We start from the raw sequence: 19,348 nt of genomic DNA, 5'->3' as shown, positions 1-19,348 counted from the left end.
AAATTGCCAGCCGATGAAAACTGTTCTGTGTTTGCTCAGTTAAAGAGCAAGCCGTGTAGGCATACTAATTTACATTATCTACGATCTGACTTCAAAAGCCCAGTTCTGTTTCAGCAATGAAGGGTAATGGGAGAAACACCCATGTGTAGAAAGGTGGGACCGGGAACATGCAGTCTTCTTCTGTGATCATCATTTATGAAATGCAGTATGCATTTAATGAGAAGGGATCTGGAATATGGGTTTTAGATATAAAGAGTGCCGTGGCCTCTTGCAGCTATTAGAATTTTATTTTGCTAAGAGGAGCTGAATCAGCCTAAATATGCTGGCCAAATTCTCTTTTGGGCAAGTTTCCATTTCAATTTTGGTTTTATACTTACTGTCCTGAACAGCCTATTATGTAGTTAAACAGCTGCAGCATTACACCATGGAGGTAGCTGCATTTCAGAGATAAATTAAGCAATTTCTGTTCATACAGAGGGCTTAATTCCTTGCCAGGAGTCCATGTATGCATATGAGTATGCCCTAAAACAGCTGTTCCCAAAAGATGGTCCCTGCAGGTGAACACGGTGACCAGTTGCAGATGGGCTGTGGGGCTGCACGAGGCAGCGAACCTGCCACGGCCGTCAGTGCCAAGGCCAAGCTGCGAGAAAGTGGCACGGTCTACGGGAACGTGAGTGTTGACTGGTTCCTGGGTCCAACTGTCTGGGACCATGACACCAAAAAATTCTTTTTTATATATATGTATGTATATATCCTCCTTATGTCATCTGCAGTATGAACTGGCTGCCTCTAGTCTGCCTCTCCTGCCAATGCTGAGAGCTGTCCCCGTTGCTCTGCCATACAGAGGATCCTCAGGGTTAGAGCTGAGTCTCAGTGAAGAGCAGCTGCCTGAACCGAAACATAATCCTTATGCCCAAGTCCTGTGCCTCGCGTTATCCCTCGCGTTCGCTTGGCCGCAGGGCAGACCGGGGGAGGGAACGGGGCGCTTTGCAGTTATGCCACAGGGGAAGGCTGCTTTTGCAGCACGTGCCCCAGATCGATCTCGCCCACTAAGAAATCTGTAGGGGAATGCACTTGCAAAGGAGAGACTTGCCGAGATCTCTGACCGCGAGGGCTCAGCTGCAGGTGCCATCAGCTCCCACCTGGCACCGGCCAGGGCTCTCCTGTGGCACTCGCCCAGGGGAGCTCCTCCACTGCAGGGACCCTCGCTGAGTGAGCAGTGAAAGCAGATGTTGTTCTGGAACCTTAATTTGATGCTTTTCTTTCCCTGCCTACACCCTGGAGGGGTGCCCTCGCCTCTTCGTTGCTCAGGTCTTCCTCTTGGTTCAACGAGTCTTTGCTTCTTTCTCCTTCGGCACAGGATCCAACCATGAGGGTCCTCCTGGGCGCCGGAGAGTGGTGTGGAAGGAAACTCCCCGGCAGCATGGGGACAGGCGGGAGAGCCCCCAGCATCCCGCCGTGCCGGCTCACCAGGCTATGGGCAGGGTAACCTGCCCAAGCTGCAGCCCAGGCTGGAGTTTGTGTGTCGGCTAATAAAGTGCTTGGAGATCCTTCTGGATGAAAGGCACTATATAAATGTGTCAGCCTGTCATACACCAGGAAGCACCTCTCTAGACATTAAGGGGTTTGCTGATGTTCCTCACCTCAAATGCAGTTTGCAGGTGGTATCACCACATTGTAAGATGCTCTGGGAACAGTACCGGGCGTAACGCTGCTTCACGTTTCATTTAAGCTCTCTAATGCTGAGGCTCCTGCTACACAGGATTTCACAGCTTTTCAGCACGCACAGCTTGACACCCAGAGCTGCCAGGCCAATTCAGATCTCAAATTAACATGCCCAAACCAGCACTTGACGGGTCAGCCTCCGGTGTGTCCCCTGCCACCAGCGCCAACACTGAAAGGCGGAGGAGGGCATCAAACCCACAGACTGGGCAGGGCAGGCTCAAGGCTCTGAACGCTGGGGTGGGCTGATCTGGAGGCACGCCACTCCGGGCGCAGGGGACCCAGCATGGACCGGCGCAGGGAGGACCCTGCGTGGAGCGGCGGCACTGCCGGAGGGTGCCGCGGGGCCGGGAGCCTCTCGAGGGCATCGCTCCCAGCAGGGCACGAGGAGACCGCAGGTCACGTATGGCACGTCACCGCGTTGCACTGATTTCCTTTCCTTGCAAAACCACCCAATGGCCGAGCATTCCCTCACTTTATACTAGATGCAGTGCTGAAGATGAAACTGGGGTACTAACGTACTGATACAGCAGGACATGGGCTTATTTTAAAACAAATAATTTCCATTATATGAAATCTATTTTATATATATATGAAATCCACACACCTTCCTATGCACGCTTTAATTCCTTCCTGACTGATCTCAGATCTAACATAGTGACAAGGTTTAAGCATGAATTAAAATGTCATTTTTTTGGTATTAAACTGTACAACATTATTAGTCTTCGCACGCTGCCGAAGGCTATTCTGATCAGGTTGACAAGAAATAATAAAACACTTCATAATGTACTTCACCAATTTGCAAAGATTTTCAAATCTAAAAAAATATACAAAGCAAAAATAAGTATGGCAAATATCAACAACTTTACCGGTCAGGTCTTTTTCTTTATTTAAGTTTCCAGAATTCTGTTTATTATACTTGTGTTTTACAGGCAATGAAGAAATGAACAGAGACTTTCTATAATTTTCATCTCTTAAAATAAATATTAGTCTAATTAGTATTCAATTAAACACTAGACTATTTTGCTATATCCAGTTGTTCTGTGTGGGTCTACACCACAAAGCCTCAAAGTAGAAAGCATTCCACTTTCTATCTTTATGTTTATTTATGTTCCTCCTACGTTGGTTTTGTAACTGAATTTTATTGTTACGATGTAGGGTCAGATTACAATTGATCTGTGCATATGTTTATGAAGATCCCACATGCTGTGTTTCTCATGTCAGGGACTGAAGCAATTTGATTTGTTTGCAACACAAGTATGATAAGCATAATGTTATTTTTCTAAACTAACCAGATGTACAACATGTAAACAGAAATGGCTTATTTGCCTTTAATGATAGAATGTTACCTGTAAAAGAATTTAATATATTGCACTTTGAAATGTAACATGCACAGATAACATGTTATCAGATTTTTTTAGTAGGCGTCTAGTTTACTATTGATTCTTCTTTTTTTTTTTTTTAATAAACATAAATCATAGATATCCAAATCTTATATGGAACATTTTCTCATAATGGCATGGGAAATGTAAAATACAGGGTTGGCGTCATTCACGCAGGCCTATTTTTGCCTGAGAACATCCAATAAAATTTTAACACATCAAAAAACTATCAAAATATGATTCTGAAATTAAAGACTTACATGGGCTGCTCCAAGTTAGCATTATTAGGTGAGCTGGGCTCTAAGCTTGTCTGTAATCTGTTTTTTTTTACAGTTTGTCTTTATAAAGTCTGATTACCGGCAGGATCAAATGCAACTTGCCTTAATCGCATGACCTGTTGCTGCAGGTGCAGCAAACCTGTTGCAAGCAAGTGAAGTGCCATTTCTCCTTGAAGTAGACAGGAAAATTAGATAAAACGTATCAGCTGCCATATATATATATGTATGTATAAGGGGGTGTGTGTCTATTTTAAATTTCTTAAATCTAGGAAAGACACTGGCTTTAGTTTTGTGTGGATATTTCTAATTAGCAGCTCCACTTTAAATAAGATATCAGTTTTCAAGACTAAAGATGCCAATGTCTGCAGGTACATTTGTATTTAAAACAGTACAGCAAAGAGAGGAAGTAGCATCAGTATGGCACACTACCCAGGATTCAGCTCTTTCCTTAATAGAAAATGCCTTGAAAATATGAGGGATGGGAAATATAATGTTTTAACCTATAGAAGAATATTTCAGGGATTTATTCTTTCTTTCTTTTTTTTCTTTCTTTTTTTTTTTTTTTTTGCATTTTTGAAGGATATACATTCGTCTTGGTTTTTGCTTCCAAATATAGTTTAAGGCTATTTGGTAAAGTATATACCAGATATCAGGCTCAATTTACAGGGTTTTCTCCTCACAGAAACTTCTCAAAACTTCATCTCTAAAGATTCATATCTTGAAGCTAAACATGCTTTATCAGCTGTGCTCCAAAGACAGAACTCATGCTTAATACTACACACTGTAGGAAAAAGAGAAGGAAAAGAAAAAACCAAACAAAAAAAACCCCAAACAAAACAGATTTGAAGCAATGTCAGATCTGCATAACCTACGATAATTCATGTTTTCAGTCATCCATCAGGCTGCAGGGTGCGTGGGATTCGGATTTAAAGTGCTCATCAGGTGAAGAACCAAAGTGCTCAAGTATAATTAAATAGCTGTTCTGCCTATGGCTAAATACATTGCATTTGTTAAAGCAGGTAAACAGGGGATGCGGGAGGTGGGCTGTCTGGCTCACCGGGTTCAGACTGTTCTGACCTAAAGTAGTGTTCAGTGGGATTCAAACCTTGGAATCGGGGGCTGGGGGTTACTCATCTTATTGCGTCTTCACCTGAAGACTTCTAAGTGCTGGGTTGCTCGGTTGGCTCTGGAAGGTAGGTGAAGTGGAATAATTCTGTCTTAATTTGCTTTAAATTAAAGCCTCTTGACTGCGGTAGTTACCAACTCTCTCTTCTGACAATGCGAGGCTTGAAAATATATTATTTTCCTTATATTCCATGGCTGGAAATCACTTATCTCTTGAGTCATGTTTTTTTTTTTCTTTTTTTTAATGTCTGAAGCAAGCAAGAAGCTTATTCTTGCCATAAATGATACTGCATAGAAAAATAGTTCTAAAAAAAAAAAATACAACTGTAAACCACAGTTCACCTTTACCTTAACATAACCATTTAAACTTAGATATACTTACCACTCACATTCATATTTCTTAAACTGTTTACAACATCACAACTGGCATTTTAAACAAGCAAGATTTTTTTTTCTTTTTCTCAAGGATACCCTGGAAACTCAACTGATATAACATTTTGAGAATTTGAAATATTACATGTAGCACAGCTCTTGAAATGAAAGGTTTATAAAATAAACGTTAACACGTAAAAGAACGGTTAAAAATGCAATGAGTGTTCCAAAGGAGCGAGTATAACTTTTTCTTTACACATCTTGCTACAGAAGATCTAACTTTTTAAGGCTTCCATTTTCCTTTCACCCATCACTCAAGTCCTCTTGCATTATAATTTTGCTTAGGTTTCAGAGTGTCGTTACACTGCTAACAGCAAATGTTTCTCAGTGGGCATTCCCACCACCACCAGACTTGTACGCTTCTTGGTTTCTGATGAACTTTGGAGTTTTAGTGGCTGGATATCCCTGTTCATCTCCAGAAACTTGACATGACATGAGAGGCCTAATGTTATTTTGCAGTAACAAAGATGAGAAGAGTGGCAGAGCGCATGGGTAGATATGTTAGCTGGGTTCTAGGAAAAGAAACTGGAGGTCAGAGAGATAAATGGGTTCTTTCTTTCCTGCTCTTTACATTTGTAGCACCTTCTACTTGGATTAGCTAATGCCTCTAGTGAATGGTGAGATGCACCCATTTATAGTTTGTTATTCTTATCCCTAATTATCACACATTTTATAAAAATATAAATAACAAAAAAGTAAGCTGGGTTCCATCTCAAGAGGTGTTTCTTGTTGTCCTCTGAGAATATATTGGATAAGTCAGGTCTCGACAAGCCCTATCCATTGTAGCTGATTGTAAGTCAGACAATAAATACAAAAAGAAGTCGTTCTTGCGGTGAGCTCAGCAAATTCTGAGGAAATCAAAAGCATTCCACTGTGCTTATGGCACAAAGAACACAACAGCAAGGGCATATTTAGTGGAGAGAATGAGACAAAAATTACCAGGTAAGTGACAAACTGTACAAGCATTTTGTTTAAAAAAGGAACTCTGCAGCATTCTGTCTTTAAAGCCGGGTTTGAGCCTCTGGGATATATATCTCGATGCTGTCTGCACGCTCTGTGGCTGAATTCTGCCGGAAAGAGGCTGCTCTCTTAGCAGCCATTAGCCGTCTTCTAGCTTCTTGTCGCTGTCTGTCGGGTAGGTCCAGAGATTTTTCTCTTGTGATAGGGAATTTTCCTTTTGGGGGCTTCTTTGGTACAGGAGGAGGAACCTTTCTTTCTTCCTGCAATAGGGTATTAAAACTGAGGGTGAACTGCGTGCGGAAGGTACCGTCAGCGGAGCATGCAAATCGAAGACATGAAATGCAAAATACTGGTTACATACATCAAGCATGCTCAATTTGTGCTCTCCAATCAGCTGACTAATGGATTACATGAATAGCTATCCACACTGGGGACACCAACAAAAAACCCCTGTTGTTTCAGCCACCATTACAAATTCTGCGGTCCTGTGACTTAGAAAAGACTACGCTTCCTTCTACTGTCCTTGCAGGTATCCTGCACATGCAACCTGCGCACCTCACTTACATATGAATTTGTTTAATTTTAGCTGACACATTATTACATTCATTATAAACAGAAACACACACTGGCTCTCCAATAAGAATTCAGCACATCTGTGTGGTCTGATCAAATGAAAAGACTGTCTAAGATTAGCAGGACAGGATTTTTAATTAAATTAATCATACTGAGTTTAGCCTCAGCTGGATACGAGATAGCAGCTGTGTATACATGTCTATTAGTTTAGTCTCCTCTATGAATTGCTAAATGGAAACACGCAAGCACCAACCAGAAAGGGAACATAGGGCTAATTGTTCTGCTTGCCAGCCTGGACCATTTTAAAAAAAATTATATTGAAGAATTATCAAATTATAAAGTGAGACTCGGTAGATTTTGGTACCAAAGTAGCTGTAAATTGTTCTGCAGGTTTTAAATCAAGAATTGTTTTGAAGTATGAAATTGGTATTTTACTCCATTTAGAGACTGTGAAATGTCATATAAGGGCCTTAAAAAGATATCGTAGAATTACCGAATGATACAACAGTTTAGGTTGGAAGGCACCTCTGGAGGCGATCCAATACAACCCCCATCCAAAGCCCACTTGAAATTAGATGCAACTTTGAAGTTAAAGCAAGTTTTTCAACATCATATTTAATACTGGACTGAATAGCCCCAAAGACAGAGATTCCACAACTTCATACGTGTAGCATGGTTATTATGATCAATCTTTCTGATATATCACTCTTAAAGCAATAGTAATAGTCCAGAGTATGGGCTGTTCCTTATGGAGAACACAGTTAATTTGATGCACAGCAGGATTCAAATAATACAAAAATTGAACAGATGCGCCTATGGTTTACAGACTCTTCATTGTTTGGTCTTTTTTTTTAAAACCAATTTTGAGTCTACTACCAAAATACATTAGCCAAGACTAAATAACTAAGGTTATTTAAGAACATAGTTCTACATTCTCAGCTCAACAGGAACAGTGCAGCAGCCTAAGATGCTATTCCCCATGACAGCCAGCTCTTCCAGTCTTTATTTTCTTTATTTCCTGTTTTCAGCCAGGAACATAAGTGCTCCATTCCTGTTGTCCCATCTTATTATTATTTTTTTTTCTCCACTTTTAGTTATTTCTCTCTTAGGAACATCACTGTTGCTGTCACTATAATAATTTCTTACTTCCAGTTGTCACTAGTAAGCAAGAGTTGCAAACTCACCATCCACCAACCAGTTGGCTGAAAATTAAAATCCAAGAGGAGCATGAAGAAATGAAAGAGTTGTCAAAATGCCTCCTAATTCCTCCCAAACCAAACAAGTATTCACCTGAGGCCAACAGTACTGACTCAAACCAAATGCTGTCTTCATCTGACTGATACAATAATCAGCAAGGATAATGGGATAGTCAAGGTGAGGGATGGAGCTCTAGAAAGGGGAAAGGCAGTTTCAGAATTACATTGCTTTTGAGGGCAATTTGCCACCTTTGGTTTGTAAGCATCGTGGCTGGGGTGTCTCCCAGGCGGTGGAGTTGCAGGGCAGAGGTGCGGGCATCTTGCCAGAAGTACTCCGTCCACCAAACTGTCGTGGGCCAAGCTTTAGTTTGACCTATGCTATGTTTTGCCACATGCTTTTCTCTCATTCCTGTTCTAGTATTAGTTGTGTTGTGCAGACAGGATTAAACACTGTAGTACTCAGGTTTGAGCTGCGCCAAATGTAGTAGTGCTGAGTTTACCTTAATTAAATTCTCAGACTATTGTCCTCAGTCTGAATTAATCAGAACATATTTCAGTTACAGCCTTTAGAATGTGGTTCCAAACAATTTAAACAAAAGTGTTATGGAGTGGACTAACTTAGCAAAGTCCATTTTATTTGTTATATAATTCAGCTCAATGTTGTTAAAAAGAAAAAAATCCTCATGTCTGATGAAGGTTTCCCTGTATAAATTGGGCCATGCCAATTAGATATTTTCTAGGGTTAGAAACCTATCGTGTTTTACTATTGTATTTAACACAAGGAGACCGCAGACTACAAATGGGGAGTAAATGGTATTGTCCATGGTCTGCTTACCTTCCTTTCAGGTGATTCTATTATTTTCCATTCATTGAGTTTCAACTGGTGCAGTTCATCAAACTTCATGCTGACGTCTTCAATTGAGAGCTGCAATAAGTCCCAGAAACCTGCTAGGTCCTGGGAAGTTGGTCTCGGCATGGCACTCGGGTCCTGTCATGCACAAAGGAGAGAACACGAATAGACCAGGAGGCTTTAAACAACGTGCTTTGAGGCAGGAAAGGCATCACGCCAGATGACATTGCTACAGTGCTGCTCAGTGCTAAGGCTACGCGCGCTTTACAGCTGGGAGCTGTGACTGGAAAGTTGTGCCGCCTACACAACCCAAACATGAATGAGTTGGATGTCGTACGCGAGCCTTCCTGAATCCATGCGGCACGGGAAGTTGCTTAGCACCATATGCTGTGCTGACCCGCATTTCTAAAAAAGAACAAGCTGACAGCTTCTGTCTGCTGATTATTAGAGGGAAGGGGAACGTGGTTCATTCTCTAGCCAGCCTGGTCTTTCTGGTTAAACATTACATTCATGATACCTGATTAGAAGACAAAACAACACCACAAAGAAGTTGTCAGCTTATGCCGAATTTGATGTTGGCGTTGTTTTGTGTTTTCAAATGTATACATAAGGTATAACATTTTGATGGGGATGGTAGGATTTTGGTCTCCAGGGGGTGGAATCACACTCAAGAAACGGGAAGGCACTATCCCCAAGTACTGCAATTAAGTGGTGCTACGTGCACAACACTTGATGGAGCAAACATTGGTGATAACAATTAGCAAGATGACCCTTCATCTAAGGATCAACCTGATGTCCATGCTAGATAAAATTACATAAAAAGGTAGTATACAGACTCTTAACCCTATGTTCGATGAGCATTGGTACTAGTTCAATAAGACAGGCTTGCCACTTCAATGAAATAGGGTTTAATTGATAAACATCTCTGTGAAGATGATGGAGAAATGTGTTTTCCCTTCCAGGGCATGAGGAAGCAGTTCAGATGTTCTACACAATGAAGCTGGGAGAGATGGAGTTGAAACCAGGCCAAAGGGACTCTGGATCTCCCCTTTCCTGGGACAAAGCTGTAATGACTAGTTTACTATGTCAGAAACACTGGTGTTATTGCTGACGGAAGGCTCTGTGCCCCGTCTTTTACAAATCTAGTGGACAAAGGCATTTTGCGTATTGAACACAACCCCACATAGTTGCCTAAAAACTGGGAGATAAGTCAGCATTTCTATTGAATTCCTCCCTTGAATTGCACATTTCTAGGAGTCTTATACCAGGAATTGCTACTCAAACTTGGGTTTGCAGATGCCACTGTGGGAACTGGGCATGACAACATGCAGCGTCACCTCTATCTAAACCCCTTTGGAAATCCCAGCCAAGAACCAACCTAAAAGCCCATCCACTTTGAAGTCTTCTTGACTAGAAGAAAGTCTCCTTTTCGTAGGGAGCTTTGGGGACTTAACAGAACTGGCGATATAGTTTATAACAGACTTCTGGGAAACACGATACAACTTCAGATTAGCGTTCGCTGAAAACAACTGAATTGGGTAGATCCCAATTTACTCCAAAACCATTTAAAATTTATGTCAGTAGTATTAGTTACTCTACAGAGGTCAGTATCTCAGGCTTCAGGAACTGACTCCCAGTGTGAAATTTGTCAGGACAGTCCCACAGCAATGTATCTTATATTGCAATCTGTTCTCTCCAGCCCGGTCTCCTCAGTCCCTCTCCCCAGTTTCCTCTAAATAGCCATAAAATGATGCCACTCATTGAAATGCCATTGCCTTCTGAATCAAGGCTAATTGCTCTTCTGTACCTTTGTGCGCCCCACTGCTCATCGCGTTTGAGAAGATCGCAGCCTCCATGGCAGCTGCTTGCAGAGGAGTGTGCGGTGCATTGTCTGGACACAAGAGGGCTGCCTCCTGCTGCTATCGCTTATGGATCCGCGGTCCACCAATAAATGCTGGCACAAACATGTACTATTACAGCTAACTAAGTTTTGAAAAGATCGGCTTAAACCTGTTTCTTCTCAGAAGCTACTCATTTATTTGCATCTTATTTGGAATTCAGCTTTGCAGCCCTTCTGAAGGAAGCCTAAAGCAAGCAAAAAGTACCTAGCCGGTGCTCGAGCCGCTCTGTTTTTGCCTGCAACCATCATATATTGAGCGATGATCTCATGAGCTGAGCAGGATCTGTGCTGACTAGAGAGTACGGAGGAGGACACTTCAAAGAAAAAACAGGGTGTTACAAGAGATAATGTGAATAATGCAGAAGGGAGTAGCTATTAGTCAGTGATTTTTTTTTTCTAGCAGTTAGTAGGAACAGTACGCTGCAGGAGACAGCCAGTCAGATTCTTAAAAAAAAAAAAAAAAAATTCATCAAAGCATACATTTTTATGAATTTATGCTAAATGAGTGTCTTTGGTAAGAGATCTTAACCCAGAGCATCACCAAATGTGTCCCCTGAAGTTCCCATAACCCTTTAGAAAAGTCCATAGGCAATAGGTTTCCTGGTTAAATTTCAGTTTGAGTAAGTATATTCCTCTTCCTAAACCCTTGCTGCATTTTGAATTTGCAGAAGTAAATGCTGTTGTTCTTTGTCCTACATTTATGCTTATTGTTGTTGAACACTGTTAGAGAAACTGCTCTGAGGAAGCCCTGTAAGTGCTGGATGTTTTCGAGCGGGGGAACGCGCTACCTGGCTGCTGTCTGGCAGCGTTCCCGCAGGGCACCGAGATGCTGCCTTAGGAGCATATGGAAAGCCTGCTGTGGATACGCACTAAGCGACTGTTTGACAACAAACTCTGTCATTAGGCGTAGGAAGAAAAGCCTCAAACCAGGAAAGAGCTAAAAGTCCAGTTCTGCAGTTGCTGCTTTCTGCAGAGTCCATTGCTGATTTAATGAAGCTGAAGAATATTCAGAGCCCAAATCCTCAGAGTGGGATAAAGCCACTGTTACAGAGTTCAAAGGTTTATTATCCAAATAAGAAGAAGAGAAACAAAATCTTGCTAGTTTTTTGGTCATGTCGTCTGCAAAGCTGTAGATTTCTCCTTGTGCTCCTATTGCTTTTGCAGTAATGAATTGTTCGCACTTCCAAACGGCTGACAGCTGTGCTGAGCAGGAGCTGCGCTTGTTATTACAGTAATGCTCTCGAGCACAAGTGCTGGACCCACTTGAAGATAAATGAAGTGGAGTGAAGGTTAGGCTCTCCAAATCTTAGTTTGCATAGCTTAATCAATCAGGTAATGGAGGGCACTTTGAAATTTGCAGTGAGAAACTTTTAGACATTGATGAAGATTTCCTTCTTTCGCTATGAAAGAAATGACTAGATAGGGAGCCCACATGATGTATTTGATATTACAAACATGGTCATCTCCTGCTTGCCTGACTTTGCATATTTCATCTGTCATTCTGAAACAGCTATTAAAATTCTTGTTTTGACAGAGTTTTTGAAGTGGATAATTGGATTCTTTCCTAATGAGGACCATATATCATATCATTTTCTATCACAAGGTAGGGCATTTTTGGCATGACTTTCTCAGTAATGTTTGATTGCAGTTTCAGGAATTCTGGATGTTTAACTTTATGGATGGAAAGTAGCAAGTAGGTCTCCACAGAATGAATGGTTCGCCTTAGAAAGTTGTGTGGCTGTGTTGGGTTTGCGTGGCAGGGTTTTGGTAGCGGGGGGGCTACAGGGGTGGCTTCTGTGAGAAGCTGCTGGAAGCTTCCCCTGTGTCTGATAGAGCCAATGCCAGACGGCTCCAAGACGGGCCCGCCGCTGGCCAAGGCCAAGCCAATCAGCGCCTCTGTGATAACATATTTAAGAAGTAGAAAAACACTTAGAGGGAGAGAGCTTTTGCAGCCGGAGAGAGGAGTGAGAAGATGTAAGAAACTCTGCAGACACCAAGGTCAGTGCAGATGGAGGGGGAGGAGGAGCTCCAGGCGCTGGAGCAGAGATCCCCCTGCAGCCCGTGGTGAAGGCCATGGTGAAGCAGGCTGTCCCCCTGCAGCCCATGGAGGAAGGATGAGGGGGTGTAGCGATTCCATCTGCAGCCCATGGAGGACCCCACACCGGAGCAGGTGGAGGCACCTGAAGGAGGCTGCGGCCCATGGGAAGCCCGTGCTGGAGCAAGTTCCAGGCCGGACCGGTGGACCCGTGAAGAGGGGAGCCCACGCCAGGGCAGGTTTGCTGGCAGGACTTGTGACCCCGTGGGGGACCCCATGCTGGAGCAGTTTGCTCCTGAAGGTCTGCACCCCGTGAGAGGGACTCCATGCTGGAGCAGGGGAACGATGAGAGGAGTCCTCCCCCTGAGGATGAAGAAGCAGCAGAAACACCGTGAGATGAACTGACCGTAACCCCCATTCCCCGTCCCCCTGTGCCGCTGAGGGGGGGAAGGTTGAAGCCGGGAGTGAAGTTGAGCCCGGGAAGATGGGAGGGGTGGGGGGAGGTGTTTTAAGAGTTGATTTTATTTTCTCATTCCTCTACTCTGTTTTGCCTAGTAATAAATTAGATGAATTCCCTCTCTAAGTTCGGTCTGTTTTGCTCGTGACGATAACTAGTGAGTGATCTCTCCCTGTCCTTATCTCGACCTACAAGCATTTCGTTATGCCTTTTCTCCCCTGTTTAGTGAATGAGGGGAGTGAGAGAGCGGCTCTGGTGGGCACCTGGCCTCCAGCCAGGGTCAACCCACCACAGTGGCAAATACTAACAAGTAAAGAAATGTATCTAACCATACATATAGGTCATGTCTGCTGTCATGCACGCAACAGAATTCAACACTTTCAATACATGAGGTGTAAGGGCAGTCAAAGGTGAAAGTTACACTTGATTTTCAAGTGAGCCAAAGAAAGCAGGTGCTCTACCACCAGCCATAGCTAGAAGAATTACATTCTTCTATTGATTAGTATCATCTTGCCACAACGTTTATATCACTGATGGCTGCTGTCATATTAATGAAGATAACATTTAGAATTGAATTAGTCTCTAATGAACTTCCAGAACAATAGCAGTAACTCTCACAAGTAAAATACTGCATCTGTTCCTTTAGCCCCAGGACATCTTATATATAATTGGCAATGCAAATTATGAAACCCAGTTTTATGAATGTTATGTGTATTCCCATTTTCAAGATCAGCCCTATTTTCAGGTAGGTAGGTTAAAAGCTGGATCACGTATTCTCCACTATTCTGCTACTTTACTATTCTTCACTTACTGTAATGTGAAAAATTTCTCCTTTCTTACCAGAAATATAGTTACTATTTTAGAGTATTACAAAAATAAGGCATAACATTATGTCTCAGAAAACTTACATTTATTTCCTTCTCATTTTTTTTCTTTAATAAAGACAGCAAAAAAAAGAACAGACAAAATGCAGCCAGACTGAAATTACTGAAATTACATGTTTGCTTTGACAAAAAAAGTACTAACATCATACTTAAGGATTAAGTTAAAAAAAGAAAAGAAAAAGAAGAGCAGCAGTAAGACAAAATGTTACATGAAAATGACATTTCAGAACGCTGCTGTTTGGGTACACTACAGTTGTGTTTGTTGTTGCTTTTGAAGTAAAAATATTAAATTCTAAAATTTAAAGTAATATTTTGTATGAATAATTTTAAACTCTTCAAGAACAGCCAGACATGGCAACTTACCAGATTTTGTTGACAAAGCCAATAAAATTGCTGGAATTTCTGAGACATTAGGAGCTGAGCGCTTCCAACAGCACTTCGGATCTTACCTAGGACTAAGCATACAGACAGGTTATTACCAATAGATGTCTTTTGGCAGTAAATGCAAAATCCAGCTCAAAAAATACGCAGCTGAAATTACTGTTTATTTCATATACGAAGTAAATATTCGGTTTTGCCGTTTGTGATTATATACATGAAATATTTTTGCAAAAGGTGGAGACATAGGAAAGCCCTGTGACACCTAACCCTTTGGCAATAACAAATGATATATTGATAACTCAGAACAGCTAAGATTGTATTTGCTTAAGGAAGTAGAAAAAACCAAGGGAATATAGACAGCTTCCTGAAGTGGGCATACATACATATGTTTTTGAGAACAATCTTAAATTTCAAAGCAAATGACAACACCCACCCACCCCCATTTACATTTCCTCATGTAAATTGAAAACTGTTGAAATAGTCTTGCCCCTAGAACCAGTTAGACACCTGTTCCCTCTGATGTCCAAGGGAGCTTTACATGTACCTTAGATAATATCTTCTGTTTCTGCAATCACTAATGACTTCACTCAGATGTGTGGATAATCCCTGGATGAGCTCTCTTTATCCTGTCTGTTCTGGGCGTAAAGTTAATACCTTAAACTATAACACAAGATACTCCTACCATAAGGATGAGATCCTCAGAGGAATCACGTCTCTGAGACATGTCTTGGTACCTTGGAGCACCAGTTTGGGAGTTACGGGTTGCCTGCCCAGGAAAATAACCAAAGACCTAAGCACAGGAGCTTCAGACAAAGGGGGACACGAGCAGGTGCTCTGGGACTTTCCCGAATCATGATAGCCCCCGTGGTTTGTTGGGCTTTGCCCACTGCCAGCGTACTTGCCATTACAGTGTGCATAGGAACTGGGGAAAGGGACCAAATTAATTTTACTTAACTTCCTTTCCAAGAGTCATCTGTCTAAATCAGACATTCTGGATGCTCTATAATCAGTAGTCTCAGCTCATCAGCTCAGCCACGTTAGGCACTTATTTTTAGATGAGCCGAATTTCTTCCTGGAGATGCCTATTTCTTTCTATTGACTGGAGTGCCTAAGGGGACTGGCTGATCCCTAGAAAGATAACTAACTCCTCCCAGACTCCCACATTTATGGGATAAATACCATACTTTGGTAGGTAGCAATATACTTTCCTACACCTCCTTCCTACACATCCTTTCCTACGCTTCCTTTCCTCAGCATCCATCTCTATGCTGAAAAACCAACTCTTTAAAAAGCATTATAAGCTGGGGTTTCAATGGAGGATTGATTTTATCTGGAGAATTTCCAGATCTTTAAATAATGCTGAGGGTAAAGACAGAGAGAGGTAGTCATAGGGGTGAGACAGGAATTACTCTGACATCTTTCAATGCAATTTGAGGAAACCAAACTGGTAACTCAGACAGGATGCAGAGGGTGGAATGAAGCTACAATAGTCCAGCAGAACTGATCTGCAGCCTGCGGTACAGAAAACATTAAGCTCACTCTGACAAGGCTTAACATGTTGTTGGTATTTAGAATAAGTATAGGAGGGGACTGAGTAGCATGTGAAAACAGTATTTTGGTAGTAGGTATTACATTTTAATTCTGCTTTCTCTAGACCAGTGAAACATCTGCTTAACCACAAGTAGCAGCAAGAGATAATTTGGAATTTTTAGGCTCCAGTTCTGCGGAAACATTCAAACTCTGTAACTTTATAAGCATGTGTTAATATGTAGAGCTGTGGCTCTCAAGCTGTATTCCATTTTGTTTGACAAACAGTACAACTGTGACACAACACTAAATTAAACAGCAATATGCATAATTCATCAGTCCCGTGTGGCACCCATTTGTGAAAGGGTTAAGTGGTTCAGGGCTGCATGAGTAATTCACTGGGGTTTTGTTTTTGTTTTGTTGTCCAAATGAAATAAAGCGTTTTAATTGGCTTGGGATTTTTGATCACCAAACCCCTCACTTTCCTCTACAGAGTTATTGGCATATGGAAAGCAATGTTTTGGGCATTAAAACCTGAACAAACATACAAAAACCTAAATAAAAAAGAAATGTTTCACTTGATCTGAAGCAATTTGCTTTGAATTTGTTTCAGCATTTTTAATAAAGGCAAAGACTTAAGCGACAAACAGCCTTGTATCCTCCTTTTCCCTCAGTGCCCTGTAGCTCGGGACATAAAACAAAGTCCCGGCGTGGGGCCAGAGTCCCTCCTTTGCCAGGATGGGGAGTTGTGCTGTAGCAGGTGCCTGACATCGCCTATTCCATGCTACTTTCAACTATTCACTGGGCAGAGAGTGAGGATGATTTGGTAGGCTGATGGTTGTAGTGCTTGTCTCATAGTGAGGAAAGTTCAGTTTCAGTTTCCTCTGCTGAGTTGTATAGTTCATCGCTCAAAGTGCAGTACTCAAAGCCCGAGTAAGGGACACTGGTTTTGCCCTACCGCAGAAATGTAGGTAGGTTTTGACAGAATCTATATATGACCGATATTTTCTAGTGAATCTCACAGTTACCCCAACCCCCCTATTAAATAAACATTTGTTTGATCTTCATTATCCTGAAGGATCATGTCAACAAGCATCAGTGATTTAAAGCCCAGTTAGACCAGACAAGACTTAGGCACTGGCAATGCAGCGTTTCGGTGTGATACACATCTGTTGGGGATGTAAGACAGCGGCTCTGGGCTACTTGCATATGTCACTGAGTCACAGTGGTGAATACACATGTATAATCACAGCCCTACCATTTACTAAAGATCTAAATCTATTTCCATTTCAATAAGTAAATCAGATGTAATAAAACACAGAAGTTAGAATGTCTCATATTCATGCTACTCTGCTTTGCTGTAATTAAATTAAAATATTAAAACACTTCAATTCATAATCTTTAGCACAATATTAATAGACAGCCAAGGCCTTGTTATTAATTTCATGCATTGGGGAATTATTCTGATGAGTGCAGACTGATTATCTCCATGAAAGAATGATGAATGTTAGAGACTGGAGAAATTGAGATGTTTGGTGATGCCTAGAAGATTTTGCTTGCAAATAAATGATGATAAAATCTACCAACACACATAAATATATATAATTTTCATATAATCTGTATACCTCCCTCCATTAAGATGGTGTTATATTTACTTGAATGTCAGGAAAGAGCCACACAACCTTAATTCTGCTCCCTGAAGCGTATGAAGCACTCGATTGTTGTGTGGTCCTGTATGGCTTCTGCTCTGAAGATATACAAGACCCTGACCACGACTTCAGTAGAAGCAGGCTCAGGATTTATACCCTGGGTAGAAATTGTGTAAGTTGCCTGTATACAACGCAGACGATTAACACAATGGTGTCTTTTCCTCTGCAATAAGCATATTACATAATTGCAAGCAATATATACGTGTTGTATCGCTTGAGAAATGCTACAAAATCTTGTAATTGAAAGTGGCTTCATATCACAAAGGTAGAGGGGGAAAAGTTAGATCTATACTGATGAAATCAAGATTATAGTCTGATGCTGTAACTCTGTTCTTGACAGGTTAAAAGCTTTGCTCAACTGTGTCACTGCTGCACCAGCAATGAGAAACTACTAACAATCAATCTGCTTCTGGCATTCATTACTGTTTATTTAAATGGCGTGTTTTAATTTAAATTTTCATTCCATTTGATTGTTCCACTTTTCTTCTATACTTGTAAATAAATTGCTCCACACACAATATGAGAAAATATGCCTGGAAAAAATATTCAAACTGGCATTTAGTTCATCCTCCTAACTCAAAGCAGGGCATAATATTTATCTAATCTCTAAACCTAAATTAGTAATCTTCAGAAATATATGTCTTTTTCACTATCAACACTGCAGGTAGGCATAATAATAAATGTGTAATGTTCAGCATGAGATGACATTGTAGGACAGCACAGCTACCAGCTGGAGGGTAGGTCAGGCAACGGGATCCTTGTGCACCAAGTGGGACTCAGTGCAAATTCACTTTTTATCTAAATGGAGCTGAGGAGAAAATTAGAGCAGAACAATACAAATGCCAGGAAAAATTCTCAGATTCCACACTATGGGACTGTCTTTTATTGACTTTAAAGACTGTTTCAGGGCAATTAAGACGTTCTGTAGTCATTTGCAACACTCCAAATGTGAATTTCAATAGTTCCTGAAGGATAAGTTTGTGAAAAGCATTAGGAAATTATGTCAGTAATTTCTCTTTGGTTAAAGGATAACCCATATTTGGTCAAACACCTCTGAAAGCTTTTATGGATGATTAATTGATGAATATACTGAAATAAATTGGTTGTGAGGGATTTTTTTTGCTTTTTTTTTTTTTTTTTTTTTTTTAACAAAGTATGGGACATTTAACTCTATGTTTTCTGTTTCTATTTGGCCATGTTACTACAGCCCTCGCAGTACTATGGAAATATCAGCCAGAGGATTAGCAGGGAAAAATCCAGTACCCGTGGAATGGAGTAGGGGGAGAGAAGGGCTCACTCCCTGCAATGCATTTTTACACCAGAGATCACTGTACTGTGCAGCCATGCCAGCAGAGCTCCTGCTCACAGTGCGGAAGATACCAGCAAAACCACCTTTCTGCTGGCATCGTTTATACTACGGTTAATTATTTTTGCACCTATCTTAGGATTTTTATGTGAGACTAAACTCTGTGTGGCTGTTCGCTATTTGACTTGTGTACCAAAATATTTCACTGGCCAAGCATGTGGCATTCAGAAAGCCCAGGATGTCTTCTGCTTCCCTCTGCCAGACCTTGCCTACAAGCTGTGGGCAGGGAGGGCAGCTCCCCGCCGCGCTCGCCTGCTCTCCCCAGCCTTGCGCTGGTCTCCCTGCTCCCGTCACAGAGCTCGCAGGTGGCAGAGTCCTGGCCCTCTTGGTCTTCAACAGCTTTGTGACAATTGAGAGTGTTTTTCTTGTCATCACCTACGCAGCAGTAATAGCCAAACACAATTTTCAGGGTGTAAATTTGAAACACCAGTCAGCACCCTTGAGAAACACATATCTCTGCTTGATGGCACCCTGCTAGTGCAAATGATCAGATGACTTACCCTGGGAACAGTTACAGCCACATATATATTTTATATCTATATCTATATATGTTATAAAAAACACTGAGGAC

General features: G+C 41.6%; 1 protein-coding gene across 19 annotated transcripts in view; it reads right to left on the bottom strand.

Moving 5' to 3' along the window:
• Positions 1–981: 981 nt before the first annotated feature.
• The window catches only part of DLGAP2 (DLG associated protein 2), a 463,944-nt gene continuing 445,577 nt past the window's right edge, over positions 982–19,348 (bottom strand). For 15 of the 19 annotated variants that reach the window (XM_054818855.1, XM_054818861.1, XM_054818859.1 and 12 more), the window contains 4 exons: positions 14,158–14,249; positions 8,504–8,656; positions 7,657–7,674; positions 982–6,159 (listed from right to left, as the gene is read on the bottom strand). In XM_054818855.1, coding sequence (XP_054674830.1) covers positions 5,941–6,159; positions 7,657–7,674; positions 8,504–8,656; positions 14,158–14,249 — 482 coding nt within the window. In that variant the 3' untranslated portion in view covers positions 982–5,940. The remainder of the gene's footprint in view (positions 6,160–7,656; positions 7,675–8,503; positions 8,657–14,157; positions 14,250–19,348) is intronic. The other 4 variants (XM_054818858.1, XM_054818874.1, XM_054818864.1 and 1 more) reach the window with 2 other exon arrangements.

The sequence above is a fragment of the Grus americana genome, chromosome 3, assembly GCF_028858705.1.
Source record: "Grus americana isolate bGruAme1 chromosome 3, bGruAme1.mat, whole genome shotgun sequence".
NCBI classification, from domain to species: domain Eukaryota; kingdom Metazoa; phylum Chordata; class Aves; order Gruiformes; family Gruidae; genus Grus; species Grus americana.
Note: the sequence above shows the minus strand (reverse complement) of the source record. Positions and strands in the feature narration are given on the sequence as shown.